The following is a 19,914-nucleotide window of genomic DNA, read 5'->3' on the forward strand; positions in this document are numbered from 1 at the left end:
TGGGAACAGCTTCTTCCCCACAGCTACAAGACTCTTCAACGACTCCCCCTCGGATTGATCTGTTCCCTATAAGAACACTATACACGACAACCTATGCTGCTCTTGCTCATGTATTCGCTTTGTTTAGCCCCTTGTTCCGCACTGTAACCAATCACTGCTGGTCCATGTGTCATTTGTCAATGTACTCTGTTGATTATTCTTTTTGTCTACTGTGCGTTCCCTTGGCCGCAGAAAGATACTTTTCACTGTCCTTCGGGTACATGTGACAATAACATCAAAATCAATCATCTCCACATCATGGCTGATATATGAAGATACTTCTTCCCTACAAATTTTGTTCCCAGATGGGTGGTTAAAAACTTTTCAGAGGCAACAGAATTAAAATCGCTGAAAAACGTTACTGTGTCTCCATTTGCCCCACTAGACAGCATCTGACCACGTAGCTCACACACATCAACCTTTACTCCACCATGGGAGGAGCAGAAAGAGGGGTGGGGGGGAGGAGGGATGAACGGAGTAAGCGGATGGACATTTGATGGGCTGAGAACCGGACCAATGGCCAAGCTCTTACTCGGCAACACGGAAACCAGCGACTGCAACCGGTGAGGAAAGTAACCAAGGGAGGAGGGCAGCCAATAGGATTCAGCCCTGCTGGAGGGAGGCGGGGCTGGAGGGAGGACCGCCCCCAATCCCCCCTCAACGTCAGGGTCCCCGTCGGCCAATGGGAGTGGAAGGAGAGGTGGGCCGCTGACAGCTGCTCCGGGGAATTAATTGGGGCTCGGGGTGGGTGATTAGAGGGGCTGAATGGGGACGGACCGGCTGCAGCGAGTCGCCGCTTAGAGCGGGCGCAGAGCCGAGGCTCGGATGCGGAGCGCCCACAATGAGCCACAGTGATGCCGGCGGGGAGGGAGCCAGCATCGCCCCTCTCTGCGCCTCCTTCAATCAGGACTGCACGTAAGGAACGGGCCGGTTCCCGCTGAGCGGCTTTTGTCTTTAGAATTGTTTACCAAGCGGCTTGGAGAACTTCCCTCCCCCTGTGCAGCTTGGCGGGGGAGGTCCAGCAGCATCCTGCTTGGAACTGGGCTGCATCGCGGAAAGATGTGGGTGGGGAGTTTGTCGACCGCCAGTTGTCCTGGGTATCCCGTGCCTGCCCACGGGTTGTTTTTTATTTCCACCGTTAGCCCGTTGGATTTTACCGTTCACAAACATCCAGGTGATGAACTATCGTCCGAATGGCCCGTTAACCGGTCGCAATAACCTCCCAGTGCCTCACAAATTACGAAAGTAAAATAAAAATTGCTACTTTAAACAGTTTTTTAAAAATTGCCTTTTTTGGCAATGGACCCACATTGTGCCCAAGTTGGGAAATTCAGTCAAGGGATGGCTTTTTCTTCACTGCTCAAGGTTCTAATAAAATATGCCAACTTTCATTTCTTTAAAATGCACAGTTCAGTTGTCACTTTATGTATGAAAGGGATCTCTAGGTATGGTTTCCTCCACAACTTTCATATTGCCCGTCTCATTGCACTCTGAGACCTCATGTAGGTGACATCAAATTCATCATATCTGACAATTATCTGCAGGGTGCAGCTGCCCTGAGTCCCTCTTGCCCTTCTGTTTCAGGCCTTTACACGAATGAACTATCGTTCAGTACAGGTCAATATTCATTTGGGCCCCTCAATTACTTACTGTTACTTATAAGCCTAATGAGCACTGGTGAGCTATTCCACCGTGGGTTCTACGGGCTGGCCGAGTCCTTGCCTACCAACCACTTGCAGGAATCGCAAGATAATGGCCAGGAATGGAATCTAGGCGGATGTATTCTCCCCCGCTCCAGGTGCAGCGAGACTGTTGTAGCATCTTGCCCACTATCCCTGCCGATAACAGCAAAATGCAAACTATGGATTGAACCTAGAACCTTCATTCACTTTCACCGAGTGTCAGAAATAGGAGCATTACTTAGCCAAAAGGCTCCAGAGGCCTGTTGCACCATACAGTAAGATCATGGCTGATTGTACCCAAGGATTTATTGGTCTCGTTCTTGAATATACTCTATGCCTGAGCAACCACATTCCTCTGGGCTGGAGAATATAAAAGATTCACAGCCCTTAGAGTGAAGAACTTCCTCATTGTCTGAGCCCTAAATGGCTGAGCCCTAATCTGGAAACTATGGGGGCGACTCTCCAAAATGGAGACCAAGTGTTCGTGCAGTTGTGAGCGCTGTCGCGTTTCACGACAGCACAAAATGGGCGTGGGGATGACCGATTCTGTCCCCCACAGGGGCCCAGCATGCCGCTGGAGCAGTTCACGCCGCTCCAGCCTCCTTTCCTGGTGCCAAATGGGTGCCGTGCCAACCCCCGCATGTGCAGTTGGGCTGTGCCAACCCAGGCATGCGCAAGGGGCTTCTTCAGCGCGCCGGCCCCTACGCAATATGGCGTGGGGGTCAGGGGCCAGCCGTGCAACAAAGTAGGCCCGGAGGGGGGAGAGGCCGGCCTGCCGATTGGTGGGCCCCGATCGCGGGCCAAAGGCCATTGGAGGCCCCCCCCCCCGGTGAAGGTGTGCTGTTCCCCGCCCCACAGACCGCCCCCCCCCCCCGACCCTTTGTGCAGAGTTCCCACCGGCAATGACCAGGGGTGAACGCCGCTGGTGAAAATGGCGGTGATTTTCCGCACCTTGGAGAATTGCGCGCCGGCGTCATGGCGCGGTTGCAGCGATTCTCTATTGCGGGGCTTGGAGAATCGCGCCCCTAATTCCAGATCTTCAGGGAGGAGTCAGCCTTTCAGCATCTACCCAGTTGAACCCCTCAAAAGAATTTCAGTGAGAGCATCTCTCGTTTTCTAAACTTCATTCGGTCAATCGAGTTTGAATTTGTTTTATTGTCATGCTTACTGAGGTACAGTGAAAAGTATTGTTCTGTGTCCGGTCCATACAGTTTGTTCCATACATGAAAAAACATAGGACATGCGTAAATACGCAATATAAATACGTAGGTACAGGCAATGGGTGAAGCATACAGAGTGTAGTACTACTCAGGAGAGAAGATGTGCTTTTTGTATGAAAGGAATCTTTAGGTGTGGTTTCCTCCACAGCAAAAGTAGTGTGCTCTTTCCAAGGGCTGGTGCAGACTTGATGGGCCAAATAGCCTCCTTCTGCAATGTAAATTCTATCTACGCGAAGAGATCAAATTAGTCCATAAGAGGGTCATTCAGGAGTCTGGTAACAGCGGGGATGAAGCTCTTTTTGAACCTTTTACTGCATGTTCTCAAACTTCTGTATCTCCTTCCCGATGGAAGAAGTTGGAAGAGAGAATAACCTGGATGGGAGTGGTCTTTGAATATGCTGCCTGCTGTCCCAAGACAGTGGGAGGTGAAGACAGTGCCAATGGATGGGAGGCGGGTTCGTGTGATGGACTGGGCTGTGTTCATGACTCCCTGTACTTTCTTAAGGCCGAGCAGTTGCCATACTAGGCCGAGATCCAGCCAAACTCCCCATAGTACAGTCCCCCCACCCCAGGAGTCAGCCTTTGTCCAGACCTGACTGTTCCAACACACCCCTGACTGGCCTGTCGTGTTGTAACCTCTAAACTTGAAGTCATCCAAATCTTAGCTGCCCAAGTCGTAACTCATACCAAGTCCCATTTACCTACTGTTCTTATGGTTGATGGCCTCCAGTTGCTTCCGATTTAAGTAAAACTTCTTTAAAAATAAATGTTGATTTCAAATTTTTGCATGGCCTCGTCCCCTCCCTCTCTGTAATTTTCTTTAGCCCAACAATCCTCAGAGATAGCTGCACTCCTCTACTTCTGCCTTTTGGGTACTCCAATTTTAATCACACTACCGTTGATAGTCATGCCTCTCCGCATCACTTTTTCCCTTTAAGACGGCCTTGAAACCAACCTCTGATCAAGGGTTTGGTCATCTGCGTCAATATTTCTTTATGTGACTAGACTTCATATCTTGTTTTATAATGAAGCATTGTGGGAAATTTTATTTTTGTGCGGATCCCGCATGAGAGCCCAACTATTTGCAATTTGTAAAACTGAGGAAATGCTACTGGACCACAGGAATGATAACACTGGCCCATGGGTATCTTTTAGGTAAAAAGAAACTTAAATTTAAGCGCAGAATTAACCACATGAGTAACAAAGAAATAGCTTTACAGTTTACAGTTACAACTTACCTTACTTCCCAAACCTACCACTATATTACAATGAAGCAAACCAGCATATTTCAAATACCACTCATGAATAAAGTTAACAACTAGGTTTCTACTTGTTTTTCTCTGTGCAGAGTGGAGAGAGAACCTTTCAGGACCAAACTGAAAACAACACTATTCAGATGAGAGTTCTAGGACCAACTGACTTTTCAGACAGACCTGGCTCCTCCGTTAACTACATAATCTGTATCCAAAGCACAAGGAATGTCTCTTGATTGGTTTAGCCAAGGCCAAACACAATATCCCATATAAATTATTTCCACCCCAGGTGCCCTTCAAATGTAAAAAATATTCCATTAGTTAGCTATCTGGAAACAAGTAAATGGTTCTCAAGATCTCTTAGCAGAACACTTCACTTGCAAATGAATGATTACCTCACTTTTACAAACCTTAATCACAGCTCTAGCAGTCACAATGTCTGTATGCGTCTTCATCCAGTTAATCGCATTATTGAAAAAAAAACAACAATTTTTTACATTCATCACATTAGGTTAAAGGCAAGTTGTTGTAGTGAAACTTTGCATCTATTCAAAGATAAGTATATCCTTTCATAGGTAAGGAAACTGAAAGAATACTTCAGGCATGATCTCTGGCCCAATTTAACTGCACCAGGGCTTCCCTATATCCCAGTTTAACACTGGTCCTGGATAAATCCAATCATACAGATTTCAGCAGTGATGAGTTGAAAGAGCAGTGGGAATTGAACACCAATTTCTGCAGATTTTTGCAAGTTAAATAAAAACTGTTTCTGTTAACTGCTCATTTACATTGCTCTGCACGAATATGCACATTATGTAAATATGAGTAGCATAGTCAACAACACAGTTAGCTGTATTGCAGATCCTTACAACAGCCAGGGCATCACAATTTTCATCTGAAATAGCAACACTAACATTGGGTGGTGGCTGGAAAGCCAAAGTGGAAAATTCCTTTGAATTTCATGCCTGGTGCTGCTCAAATTTCCCAAATCTCATGGCCCCCTTTGAAAGGGATATTATCTTGAGCTGTAGGTTATTAAACTATAGATAATTAAAATAGCTTAATTGTAATCTGAAATATGTTTGTGATAGGTATTTTGCCTATCTTAGTCCACCTAACCATGCGTTAAAGTGGGTTGAAGGAGTCTAGTATAATGTACAAGTTTTTGCCTGACTGGCTTACTTATAGCACCAATTATTATTGAGTTTTTTTTCAACAGTGAGCTGCTATTGGATCTTTTGAAATATCAAAATACTATTACACGCCTGTACTTTATTTGCTTTAGATGCTGATCAATTGCAAGTAAGATTATTTTGACTTGTTGAATGAAGTTAATCTCTGCTTTTTCACTGCTCAGACCAGCATTGACCCTCACTTTGCTAACCCTCTCATGAGTGCTTTGATGCTTTTCTGCTTTCTTGCCACTCGTCATCACGACTGAGTCCTGCTCCTCCCAATTTGAATGGTGCAAGAGTGGCCTTGAGGCACCGCTTTTGTGTACATCCTAGAAACGTGATCAAGAAACTACGTTAGTAGCATCCAAGACGGTTTCGAATGAGGAGAGCATGTCTGTGTGTTTGTTTGGGAAGAGTGGCATGTGTGATGGTGGGAGGAAGGGCAGGGGATGTGGAAATTGGCAAGCAAAGATGTAAAGAGGTCCAATATAGGTCATACGGCCATACTGCTTAGATTGGGTGTGGAGGAAGTAACAAGTGGTTTCATTGAAAACATCTTGTTACGATCAGATGAGGAGAGGTGGAATGGCTCCCCTTCTTTCCAGTACTCACTTAAGTAAAATAGTTTCTTTTAAAGAGGATATAAGTATTTAGCTGTTTATGTGCAGTGACTGTAGAATAATCATTTTTATTGTCACATGTAGGCTTACATTAACACTGCAATGAAGTTATTGTGAAAAACCCCTAATTGCCACATTCCGGTGCCTGTTTGGGTACACAGAGGGAGAATTCAGAATGTCCAAATTACCTAACAGTACATCTTTCGGGACTTGTGGGAGGAAACCAGAGCACCCGGAGGAAACCCACACGGGCACATGGAGAACAAATACATAAACAGGCGGATTTTCTTGCACTTCTTGAAAAGAGAAGAGGATAGCATTTATTATGCTTAACCGGGTCTAGGGAAAACATTAAAAATGCCCCAACTTTCATGCGCATGTACACACATGTTCAAGTGTCTGCATACAAAATTATATGACAAAGTGGCAGGATAGAGCAAGAGAATATTCAAGCCCAGTGAAGATTAATATGATACGGTTCTCATTGGTTGGCGACTTGGGTTGATCCAAGCTGAGCTCAGTCATTCTCCTTTCGGCGTTGAGGCAGTTTAAAGACGTAGAAGACGATTTATCTGTTCTAGAGATACCAGCTGCTGGGTTGAGTTCTTTGCATATGCTCCAGGCAGAAATATTTTTCTTGTCGAAAACAGCAGATTGGATTCGGGATGGTAAAAATAGGTGGCGAGGGGAGACCCGAACAAAGATCTTCTGTCCTGCTTATTTCCAGACTGACTTGTTTCTCCCCTGGGGCTTGGAGTAGATAAGAATGGTTATCTGAAGTCAGTTTCAATCAGGTGACTACCTAATGAAGCCTTCCATCGTCCACATAAATCATTTGGAGCTAGAAGCCATGGCTACATAATGTGGAATGGATGATGACTATTCACACCAACTTGTGATGAACTAGTTTCTCTGCAACTTTTTATTTTCAGTTTTAAGCTTGGGGAAATTTGAGTTTTGTAAAGTTTCTACAGATGGTTTTTGACTCAGTATGCCTGTTCAAGGCAGGGCACTCCACCAGGGTCATTTAATTATCAACATTCCACAGACTCCAGAAATCCGAGTCTGCAGAAATTACAAAAGTCACCTGTCATCTTAATTTTCTGTTTCAATAGTTTTCAAACTCATTGATTTCTAGCCAGTTAATAATTCAGTCATTTTTTCATAAAGGACGGCTTCATAACAATCTGATGAGTTGAGCTGAAGGTTCTTTTAAAGTGCCGCTCCTGTTTTTATTTCATACCCAAATCCATGTAATTTATTTCTCTCATGTCGGGTAAAACTGTTACTTCAGTTTTGTTAATACTCGATTTTCTATTCATTAGGATGGCACAAAAAAATTAAATTGTCGCCAAAGAAATTATCCAGAACAGTATTTTAAATCATTAACTTTGTCAAACTCAGTCTTGCTGGTGATCTTAAATTGTATAACCTGCCTCCTGGGATTTGTCAATCCACTTCCAGATTATTTTTATTTCTTAATATCTCCAATGTACTCTACCTGATGCCAGACAAGTTACTTGCAGTTAATAGGAATGGAATAATAATTATTAATAACTTATTTAAAACTATGTTTCTTTATAAAAATAGTTTCAGGTTGTTTCCTCAGTCATTTTTCATTCCTGTGTTTGTAGTTCAGCAACTGTTTAAAAAAACCCAAAATAACTCAAATATACAAGCTTTAATTAATTTACCTAACTATAGCGAAGAACAGAGCCAGTTCGTACAATAATCAGCTTACAATGCTCTCATCTCTGAATTAGAAGATTGTGTGCAAGCCCCACTTCGGAATTGAGTAAGTGACCCAGGCTGATACTTTACTGCAATACTGAGGAAGTGGCGCATTGTTCGCCATGTGGCTTCTTGGACCTTTCCTTGGATTGTCACCTTACCGCGGTGGAGAGGCTTAAGCATTCTGTTTATCCTGAGAGCAATGTCAAAAGCAAACTTCCCAGTGGAGTGGATATTGTCTACAGGATGGACAGAAGAATCTTCAACCTTAACCGGTTGAAATTCAAGAAGAAAATGTCACTGACATTGCTCATGGAATTTCAGTATGTAGATGACTCACCATCTCCATTCTCTCAGAACAGAATCTCCAAGCCTTGCTTGACACCTTCACGGAAGCATACCAAAGAATCGGTCTCTGCCTCGACCTCCAGAAGACTCAAATCCTTACTAATCTGCCCAGGGTAAGATCCGGTCTCTCCCTCCCAGGACGATCAATGGAGAAGCTCTCCCAAATGTTGAACATTTCCCAGACTTGGGGAGTCATTTCTCCTCTAAGGTTGACATTAAGTCGGAGATCCTACATTATATCCAATCCATGAGCGCCTTCTTTGGATGTCTCAGGATGAAAGTCTTTGACGACTGCGATATCTGTGCTGGCACCAAGACCCTGATGTACAAGGGCTCGTCCTCCCAAATCTTCTATACAGCTCAGAAACTTTGACTATGTGCAGAAGGCCCTCGAGAGGTACCATGAACGTTGTCTGAGGCGGATTCTCCGCATTAGCTTGGAGGATCAGCGTACTAACGTCAGTGTCCTTGAAGGAACCAAGAGCTCCAGCACGAGGCCATGATCATCTGAAACCAACTCCGCTGGGCCGGCCATGTGCTTAGGATGTCAGAATCCTGCCTGCCAAAGCAAATCTGCTTTTCCTAGCTTGAGGAATGCTTCTGAACAAGAGGAGGATGAAGAAAACACTTCAAAGACACCCTGAAGGCTTGCCTGAAGAGATGTGACATAGAGGTCAACACCTGGGAGACACTTGCTCAGAAGAGAGCTACTTGGAGGAACCTCCTGATGGAATGGACACAATTCTTCGAGGACACCTGACGGCAAGAGGAGGCTGGGAAAGGAGCCTAAGAACACAATACCAGTGATCCAGAGTTGAAGGACCAATCCCACCTCCTGGAATCATCTGCCAAGTGTGCGGTTGAATGTGCGGCTCTAGGATCAGGCTCATCAGCCATGTAAGCACCAACGGTGCCCATTACCATTAGCACGGAGTTTGGTGGACAGTCATACTCATTAGTAAGTGATCACCGAAGAAGAGGCGAAGGCGGCTTCTTGGAAGACACATATCTGCATTATATCTCTGGGACTGTTTGAGACCTTGACCAACATTTCTGTCTTTCAGCACCAGCATAAGCAGATTATCTGGTCACTCATTTATTTGGTATTTGTAGATTCTTGATCTGTATAATCTGGCTGTTGTGTTAGCTTAAATAAGTGACTGTTGTTCACCAAGTAATTCGTTATCTATAAACGTCTTTGGGATGTCCAGGGACGGTGATACATAAATGCAAATTTGCTCAACCACTTTCAATAACAGCAGGGCCTTCCTTAACTTCCTGGAGAGTTAGGGGCTAGGGACAGTACACTGAGAAACACCCTTCTAATAAAAGTGCCAGCGAATGGAGGCACTGATTGTGAGATATTTGCTGCAACATTGCACCAAAGTTAAAAATCATATCACTCAATCATTTGGTCTAATCATAAAATATCCTTCTCTTGATCATGCCCAATTTCTATAATTTGCAAATATGCATTTTAACAACTCTATTCTGATCAAAAGTTGTCAACTATAAATATATCGTCTTTTGTGTTACTAACACTAAGGGGATATTCCTTCCCAGGTTTCAGAAGGGTCTTGATCCATTGCTTATTTTTGTGACCCAGTAGCGAAGATTTTATGAAGGTTCTTGGCAGGAGGCTCCCAAATGTCGAGGTCGGGCATTGATATTGGAGTTAATAGGTATTTAGAATCTGGCAGTGTAACTAATTAGCTCCCAGATTTCTTCCTTTCACTTATGGTCAAGGAGATCCCAAACCAGATCAGTTGTTTGCAGAGTTTATTATGGGCTTCAGATGCTTGCTGGCACAACTAAAAACCACAAGGAGTTAGTTTAGTTCAGTGTTTTTTCTGCGTGCACTGGACTGCCTGGAAAATAGTAATTTTCTTTGAGCCAACATCAGATGAGTAGATGTCAAGTGATTATAGTCATCCTGCTGTAAAGGTATAATAAAAGTTTATCTTCTAATCAAAATATTTGGATGGTTTAGCAACCACACTGAAATGTTGAACTGTGTAATAGTAATGTAGACTCCATAATGATAGATAGTATGTAAGTAGTTGTGACTTAAGTCTGTATATTTTTATTGCAGATTACACCTGTATCAAATTCAACAATACTAGCATGAACTGTGGTTCGTGACTGGAACTTCTCTGATATTGCTTGTGGATAATTGTGATATTTAGCTGGCAAATTGTCCTGTCCCTTAACAGCCATTGCTCAAATGTCCCTAGCAGAATTCAAATAATTGTAACTGCTTGTAAATTCATGAATTGAATTAAAGTTCAGAAAATTATTTGTAAGTTTAGAAGGCAGACCAAAATGCTTTTTTGTAATGAAGTGCCATCATAAAATATGCTGAATTATTTCTGGAATTTACCTCTTCACAATATATGAAAACCGTGTAAGACACAACCGTGACTGCAGTGCCTTTGGGAACAATTTGAGAGTTATTCAAATTCCTATGTTATACTTTTTAAAGAACATCAGGAATTTAGGAATACAAACTCCTGGAGCTGGAATAGTTGCAGGTTCTTATCTGACACTTCCTAAGAGTGTCTGCTGTGCCACAGTTGGTAGCCTGGGATTCACAAGTTTGTAACTTCAAGTCTTACTCCATGGCTTGAGCACAAAATCTGGGCTGATGCTTCAGGGTAGCCATGGCATGGTTCCCACTTCTATTTCCCCTCAGGTTGGTTCTTGGCTTTAGGATTTGAGAAAGGGCAGTAATTACACAGACAGGTTGTGGCTCAACCGCAAACTTGTTACTACTTTTTTGAAAAATAAAAACCTTCTACAAAGAGCTCTAAACTAGTGTAAATTAGACAACACAATACCTCAAATTGGTTTGTCTGATTTAAATCCCACCTAAACGCACAAAGTCACATGACTTGTTGGAGAAGACTCTACTGAAAAAACACTGGCTAAACCCTAAGTTGCTGCCCGAAACCTTCCTCAATTTTAACCTAGATACACCCCTCCCCCTAATATCCTTCAGATTTGGCTGATGACTTACAATCCCCATCTGGTATGAATTGTAGGTCCTGAGCCAGGTTGACCGCTCCTGACAACCCCCCCCCCCCCCCTCCCTTTGACTGCAGTGCCAAACCTTTTGATCTTGTCCTTTGTATACCAGGATATCATAAACACATTTCTTGAACCTATCCCGCTGATGGTCAATGCTAACCACCTTTCAATCTTTTTAGCCTGTTGCACGCCCTGGACCAGACAGAATCACTGTGTTGATGTTATTTTCATTAACAAAAAAAAAAGTTCAGGTGAGGTATCTCCAGCTCCAAAGTTGATATGTTTGTCACAGCCTCTTTCTTCCTTGACAATGAATACTGTTGTGTGTTGGCTGGGACAGTTTGGTGGTAACAGTGCCCTCCTCAGTTTCCTGATTAGGTTATCTGATGCCAGTTATTGCCTGCCGCTGTAGTGATAATGTCCCCATTTTTGGTCCTTTAATAGTTCTGGTGCGATGTTGAAATGTCTGAAATTAACCCCTGTCTCTTGTATGTTTTATGTTGAAATATAGCTTTTATTTACACTGCCTGTGGGTTTTGTTTTTTTTTCCATATTTCCTAAAGTCTAGTTGGAGGGGATCCGATCCTACATCTGCACTGAGCCATGCCATGCGAGATTCACTAGTATAGTAATGCTACACGTGTGTACGTCACTTGCTTATGAATTAGCACTTCCTGTCTTATGTCTTTGTCTTTTACTTCTGAACAAATTTGTCTCATGCAACTTCCTCCTTTATAAAGAAAGAAAGAAAACCAGCAATTTGGAAGGTAATAACAGTTGCTTGGTGGTACAGAACTTAACATGTTTCACTTTTCAGTCATATTTATCAAAGCTTTTCATCTTGCACTTATTAGGACAAATACCAGAATACCAAATTTCAAACAATCGCAATAATTTATATGGTGAAATGGTTCTGATTGGTTGGCAAGTCCACTCTGCTTGCGGCATTAACGTGGCGAAAGTAACAGGAAACTAAAGGCTTCCCAAGCTTCTGAGGAATTCAAGAAGGGCTCTTCTGTGGGACTGAATGTCACTTCTAGCAAAAGTGAAGGAGCCAAGTATGAGCTTCACTAATTATCTAAAATTGGTTGTTGGTGTACTGATCAGTGCACTCAGAATTGTTCAGCAGGTGAGGCCCAATTGGAGAACAGTATCTAACAGACGTTTTGTTTTGGGTTTTGTAAGTGCAAATCAGTTGAGTACAGTCTATATTCTTACAGACAAGCAAAGAAAAATACTGTTTGATTCGATCAGCCAATTGTTGGGATGTGCAGCCTATATAGCTGGCATTGACAGGATGGGCAACAAATGTTGGACTTGTCAGCGATGCCTACATTCCACAAAAGAATAAAAAGTAACCATGGTATCAGGACTACAAGCAGTGGATCTGTTTTAATACTGGTATGAGTTGTCATTGCTGTGTTACTTGGCTAAAGTAATATCTGTTGTTACTGGTTGCAGATGATATTGAAGAATACACGAATCTTTGATGCAAAGTAAACATTTATTAAGTAACGATAAAACTAATAAATGAGTTCGTCACTCTACTGAACCAACTCTAGAAATAAAGGAATGAGATATAACTAAATAAACTGTATTTGAACAATATGTGATTCTAGGCAGTGATCTATCTATACTATATTACTGCTGTCTAGGTACTCCTGTGTGGAAAGAGACCAAGATCCTTTGGGAGCTCATTTATATAGTGTGATCTGGTGGTACCCTCGAGTGGTAATGCCACAAGTGTTGTGATTAACCCTTTAGTTACATGGCTGTCTACATATCATTACAATTATCAGATATACATGTTGGTTTGGGAATGTTGCTGATTCAATAATGGTTCAGTATTGATAATTGTAGTGGTATTAAAACCAGATAAATATGTATGACTGGGTGGTCTGAGTAGGAATAGCAGTGCCAGTAATATTAAGGTCCGAAGTGTTAACCAGTGCACGCTGACCTGATGTGTCATGGTACAAGTCAAGATCCCACACAATGAAAAAGGATCCCAAGAACTCCTGCATCTCAACAGTAATATAGAGTGAAATTGGAATGAAAGAATGATAATTGCCTTCAACCGCAACATGTGCCAGGCTCGGCCTGATTCAATTTAAGGTCGTTCACCGGGCCCACATGACGGTAGCTTGGATGAGCAAATTCTTTGGGGTAGAGGACAAGTGCGCTAGATGCGGGGGAGGACCAGCAAACCACGTTCACATGTTTTGGGCATGTCCTAAGCTTAGGGGGTACTGGGAGGGATTTGCGGGGATCATGTCCCGGGTGCTAAAAACAAGGATGGTGATGGGTCCAGGGGTGGCAATTTTTGGGGTTTCGGAAGACCCGGGAGTCCAGGGTGAGAAAGAGGCCTAGGTTCTGGCCTTTGCTTCCCTGATAGCCCAGCGACGAATACTGCTGGCATGGAGTGTCTCAAAACCTCCGAAGACCGAGCTATGGCTTTTGGACATGTCAAGTTTTCTGGGTATGGAAAAAATTAAGTTCGCCTTGAGGGGATCTGTACTGGGGTTCGCCCGAAGGTGGCAACCATTCATCGACTTCTTCGTGGGAGAGTGAATGTCGGGGGGGGTGGGAGATTAGTGTAGAGTAGGAAGGATAAATAGGCGGGTAGCGTCGATAGGAGAGGAGCGGGCTTGTGCAGTATGGTTTGATTGAAGTATTGATTTCAAGTAGATTTTTGCTTTTTAGTTTGTTGTTATCTGTAACTGTTTACAATGCCGAAAAATACCTCAATAAAATTGTTTGATAAAAAAAAGAATGATAATTGCCAATTCTGTACCAAAGATGTTATGACGGAGATGAGAGGAATTTGCCCTTCCCTGTTAATCTGCTTTCTTAGCATTGTTTTGCTTGTTTGTTTTACAGATCTCTGGCAGTTGGTACAAACTCTGGTTATAAACTTTTCTCATTGTCATCAGTGGACAGGTTGGAGGAAATCTACAAATGCAGTGAGTCATAGTTCTTTAAAAGTTATTAACCTTGGGACACTGAATACAATTGCCATTTTAATCAGGCTTTTTGTTTTGAGGGATCTTCTGTAAATTTCTAACACTCGTGGCATATGAAATAACACAATTCTAGATTTATTTATGGGACAATATTAATGTTTTGTGTATTGGTCAGACTTATATGTACATAGGCAAAGAAGTGGAGACACTTTGAAAAAGTGGGCGGCACGGTAGCACCGTTGCTTCACAGTGCCAGGGACCCGGGTTCGATTCTCGGCTTGGCTCACTGTCTGTGCGGAGTCTGCACATTCTCCCCATGTCTGCATGGGTCTCAACCCCACAACCCAAAGATGTGCAGGGTAGGTGGATTGCCTCTTTGTTGGAAAAAAAATAATTGGGTACTCTGATTTGGGTATTCTTAAACAAAAAAATGTTCTAGATACTCCTATATGGCTCTCAATCCTCACAAAATAACCCCAAGCCTGATAGCAGCCCTACCTGCAGCCACTAAAAACACCACGTCGGCTCTCAGCCTCTTTAAATTTGTAAAACACTTTGCCCTCTTTACTGGTACCCCCAGGGCTTGCTCATTCCAGGTGACTAACTTCTCTGCCGGGGCCCCCTCACCCTCGAGTCAACCAATACCACTGTGATGCGTCCACCAGTTCCTAGGTCCACCTAAGATGGTCACCTGCCCCACCCAACGTGTGAGACAAAAAAAACTCCTCACTGTTAGCTCCCTAAACGCGCCCCCCCCCTCAATGTCAGCAGACTGCCTGCCGCCGCAACTAACCCGCTCCCCCTCCCATACAAACATCCTAGACTCATTGAGCCTCGCCAAATTGGCCCAGCCAGTCACAGCTCCTCCCCCACATCACTCCTGTTCACTAACCTACCTCTTAGTGCTAGCCAGATGTCCCGCCACCTCCCCACCCCCCAAGCCTCGCTAAAAAGAAAGTCCGACAACCCCATCCCCCAAGCGCATCCTCCCTACTCCCTTGTCCAAATCCCAGCATCCTTACCATGCTCCTCTTGCCCCCCCCCTCCCCCCCCATTACCATATCAATGCCCTCGTTTTACCATCCCCCATGACCTTGGCCTCAGAAAAGAGGCCTCCCCATCAGCCTCCAAGAAAAAGAGCAATGTTCTAACACACTCTATTGCAATATTTACAGTCTCCACGACCCAACATTCACACACACAGCACTCCAGCAGCCCTCCTCAAACCACCTTCGTCTTATTAAAGGCCGCCTGCTGCTTTACCAGTTTGGTACCGATGTCCTGGTAGATGTGCACCATGTGCCCATCCCAGACGATGCGCCGATTCTTCTTGGCCCACTCCAGGATTCGCTTGTTCCTTTGGTAACTGTGAAATTGGACGATCACTGCCCGCGGCAGCTTGCTCAACCGTGACTTTTGCTGCAGAACCCGGTGTGCCCTGTCCAATTCCAGAGCGGAAAACACATCATCCCCTCCAACCAATTGAGAACACATTTCTGAAAAGTACTCGGTTGGTCTCGGGGCCCTCCACTCCCTCCGGCAAGCCCACCACCTTTGAGGTTCATGCACCTAGACCTGTTACTCAGATCTTCAACTTTGGCCTTCAGGCCCTTATTCCTGTCCGCCATGAGTAACATCTCGGCTTCCAACAAGGCAAACTGACCTTTGTGCCTCGACAAGGCCTCCTCCACGCCCTTCAGTGTCTTCCCTTGCTCCTCCACATCTTAGATGGTCTTGCCCAGCCGCTCACATATCGGGCTCAACGCCTCCTCGATGGTGGCTTTAAACGACTCTTTAATTTCCTTCACTTGCTGCTCAAATTGGCCATCCATCTGGCTGTCAGACTTCTCCAACTCCTGTGCCATCATCCCAGGCAATGTTTCTAGTGTGATGGGTGCGGCCACCTCAGCCATCTTTTCTCCCCCAGATTCTTTTGCCAGGCTACCAGCCAGGGGTTTCTTTCCCGTGGCCTCTTTCGCCGAGGATTTTGACATTCCTCTGTCACCAGCCACGTCAAGCTAGTGGTTTAGAACCTAAAATCTCCCGAAAAAAACAGACACAAGGTTTCAAAATGCTGGGACCATGGCAGGTGCCACCTTCGGGGCGACCTGCTCTCCCACGTCGTCACTGGAAATCCCTCCCTTTGATCTTCTAATCACTTGCTGCACGCGGGGGACACGGACACCGACCAACATGCGCACACCCTAATTTCAGGGCCAATCCAGGCTGTGTTTCTGCTAACCATGCGACAAGTCTGGGAAGAGTGGAAGCCCGATCCATATCTATTTCAAATGCCTCCTCTCACTTGCCAAGCTGTTGATTTTGCCTTCCACTGACATCTTCTTATTCCAGATGATTAGACTGAGTTGAGTCAGAACAGCAACCAAAAATGTCACTCAGACGTCCCATGAAGAAATCTCAAACGTCATTCAATTCATACTTTCAGCATACTTAGAATGCAAGTATGGTTTTAGAGATGGGGCAATGACCGAGTGATGACTTTTATTCTGACCTCTGCTCATGTCAGCTGCGCACGTGCCTTTACAAGGTGCCTCTAAGATAGAACACACCCCAAATGCTTCACAGAGATGTAATGGACACTGAACCAAAGGAAGTGATTTCAGGGAAGGTCACTGACAGCTTAGAATAAGTACTTGTTCATTTCTTGTTTGAAGACTGACAAGTACAGTTTAATCAGAATTACTCAGAATCCTCGGAGGGAACAGTAAGTGCCTATTCCAATGCCAAGTACGCGATGAGATGCACAGGAATCCATTGTAGCTTAATTTATGCAGCCAAGCATGCACTTACAAGGGGAACATTTCCAATCACCATCAATAAGCAAGTCACAGAACCAGACATCAATGTTTGCCAGTTCTCCTGAGTTACCATCCCATATACTTTTTATTCCCTTCCTGCGTTCTCACTGGATTAAAGAGTATTTTGTAATTAATGCCTGATCCTGTCTCCCAAGAAACTTCCCAAACTTCACCTTAATTGCTTTTAAAATGCAGCCACTGTTGTTTATGTAACCAAAGTTCAAATTAAGACTTAAAATAATTTTTCTGCACTTAACCATTCAGGTCTTCAAACTGTGGAACTCCTGTGTCCCTCGGTCCCTCCTTCCTTCCACAAGCTTCAGGTTTCAAAGCTGAAGCTTGGTGTCACCAAATCACTAATGGGCTTATTCAGAGTTGGGCTCTGTGTTGCCGATAGTGCCGTGTTAAGGGAGCCAGTCAAGCTGGGGACCCGCTTCCAATGACTTTGCGTGGTCTGCACTGATTGGCATGTGCGCAGGGCAGGGTGACAGCATGGGTGTCTGAAGTGTGTGGAGAAGGCAGATCGTGACTCAAGTCATCATGTGATGCCGAATTGATGCCTGAACAGCCACTTTAGACCCTACCACCCTTGCTGATGTTGTCCTTTCAAGACATGATTTTAGCTACACGGGAAACACCCACATCAGCACTACATAAAGGGATCACTATCCAACTTACAGTTGAGGTGCTTTTACACTATCTTCTGCTGCTGCAGAATTAATGGAAAGCTTGAAAGAGTTTGCGGAAGTTGGATAAGTCCAGAAGGAAATGGTGTTGGAGCTATGGAAGCAGTTGTGTGTGCTTGAAACACCCCTAATTGTACCACTTGCTCTCTGTCTTGGGAGATTTTGTTGCAGTTACCCCTTGAGCTGTAGCATCACAGGGAGATGGAGCAGAGGTCAGCTTCTCATAAGAGGAAAGAAGATGGCTCACAGTAGGAAGCTGTATTCACCTAGGTTCTTCAGCGAGCATTTGCCCAGCTGCACCTCAGCCAGCAGCAGTGCGTTCAGCTCATGTATCACAGCATCATGTCACAACTTCAACCCAGTACTGCAGCCACTAGGCATGGCAAGGATCATGCCTCCAATGGCCATCAAGGGTCACCACCGCCTTCGATTTTTACACCAGCTAATCCTTTTAGACTGGAAAAGCAAACATTGCTAATGTATTGCAGTTACCCATCCATTACTGGAATGTCAGAGAGGCACTGTACACCAGGAGAGGCTCTTCATTGTCTTCTCTGTGGGCAGCACGGTAGCAGTAGGCAGCACGGTAGCACAAGTGGATAGCACTTTGGCTTCACAGTGCCAGGGTCCCAGGTTCGATTCCCCACTGGGTCACTGTCTGTGTGGAGCCTGAACGTTCTCCCCGTGCCGATGTGGGTTTCCTCCGGGTGCTGCGGTTTCCTCCCACAGTCCAAAGACGTGCAGGTTAGGTGGATTGGCTATGATAAATTGTCCTTAGTGACCAAAAAAAAGGTTAGGAGGGATTATTGGGTTACGGGGATGGAGTGGAGGTGAGGGCTTAAGTGTGTCGGTGCAGATTCGATGGGCCCAATGGCCTCCTTCTGCACTGTATGTTCTATTTTTTTTCTACGCAGCAGGAGCCAGTACAGGGTTTCACCAGGATATCCGATTTCCCCTTGATGCAAGGAACCATTGACTGCGGACATGATTTTGTGGGTGCCACATCTGAAAGATTAAATCTACTGCAACCCTCATTGGGCGTAACACTCAATGTACATTTGGTGTGTGACCATGCCCAGGCACCCATGAGAGTGCCTGCCATCTTGGCAGTAGTCAAGATGTGTTCATTCTGCGCCATCCCATTGTTCCAACCATTTTTGAACCACCTCGTCAAACTAGGAGGTGGGTGTTTGACACTGTACACATAGCCGATGTCAACGCTTCACCTCCTACAGTGACAGCCATGATACAACAGCTGACCATCAGTTTTCTGAAGCAACAGTTATAGAGTCATAGTGTTTTTCAGCACAAAGCAGAAAGAAGCCCTTCGGTCCAGCCTGTCTGTGTCAGCCATCAAATGCCTATTTATTCTAAAATAGAAACAAAATAGAAAATACTGTACAATCTCAGCAGGACTGACAGCATCTGTGGAAAGCGAAGGGAGCTCATGTTTCGAGTCTGGATGACTCTTTGTCAAAGCAGGGCTCTGACCTTTCTAAAATAGATTCTGCTGCCTGGACCACTCTCAAGGAGCCCTCCATTTATTCAGTAGAACTGAAAGATGTTTCACATCCATCTGCTGATCCCACAGTTAATGAGTTACACGGACAATGTGAGCTCGCATCCCAGTGGAAGCATATTCTATATGTCTACACTGTCAGATCACAATGATAAAGGCGGAAATTAGGTCACCCCTCAGCCCCTCTCTTCTAGAGAATGGAGATCCTTTTTTTTTGTCCTCAGTCTTTATTGTTAGGTATAACCTCCCATTCTGGTGTCATTTGAGTAAATATTTTGCGTGCCTTCTCCTATTGTGGGTAAATTTAACTGACTTTTATCTGAGTTATTAGAAATCTGATAGTGTGCTCTGGATCCTGTATTAGCAGCTTACCACCTGCAGGAACATTCTTGGTAGCTTGTCTTTCAGCACAACTTTCCTGTACTCTCGTTTCAGAAGTGGTATTGTCTACTTTCCGGCGCATAAACCGTGACTAGGATTACAGCCTTAAAGAATCTAAAGAATTTTAAACTGGGGTATTCAACAACTCAACTCCGGAGGCATCAGTGTGCTGGACTGTATTTATAAACCAGCATGTCGTGACTTGAAGAGCTATGGGGATGGGATTTGTACCTTGAATTCTGATATGGTGCACTGAGCAATCTCCGATTACTATTAACAGGGGTTGCAGAAGCCTGTAGCACGTGCCCCCCCCCCCCCCCCCCCCCACCACACCCACCCCGGCAGCAGGTTTCAACTATCTGTAGCTACATTTGCTCGGGTAATGGTTACAGTACTGAACTAGCAATCCAAAGACCTGGCCTACTGATGCAGAGCCATGAGTTGAGATTCC

The 19,914-nt window shown here is 44.6% G+C and overlaps 1 protein-coding gene across 3 annotated transcripts in view; it reads left to right on the forward strand.

Annotated features, from left to right (window-relative positions):
- Positions 1-759: 759 nt before the first annotated feature.
- wipi1 (WD repeat domain, phosphoinositide interacting 1) overlaps positions 760-19,914 on the forward strand; it is a 92,334-nt gene continuing 73,179 nt past the window's right edge. For all 3 annotated transcript variants that reach the window (XM_038777369.1, XM_038777367.1, XM_038777368.1), the window contains exons 1-2: positions 760-954; positions 13,976-14,058. In XM_038777369.1, the coding sequence (XP_038633297.1) occupies positions 881-954; positions 13,976-14,058 (157 nt within the window). In that variant the 5' untranslated portion in view covers positions 760-880. The remainder of the gene's footprint in view (positions 955-13,975; positions 14,059-19,914) is intronic.

This window comes from Scyliorhinus canicula, chromosome 18 (genome assembly GCF_902713615.1).
Source record: "Scyliorhinus canicula chromosome 18, sScyCan1.1, whole genome shotgun sequence".
Taxonomy (NCBI): Eukaryota; Metazoa; Chordata; class Chondrichthyes; order Carcharhiniformes; family Scyliorhinidae; genus Scyliorhinus; species Scyliorhinus canicula.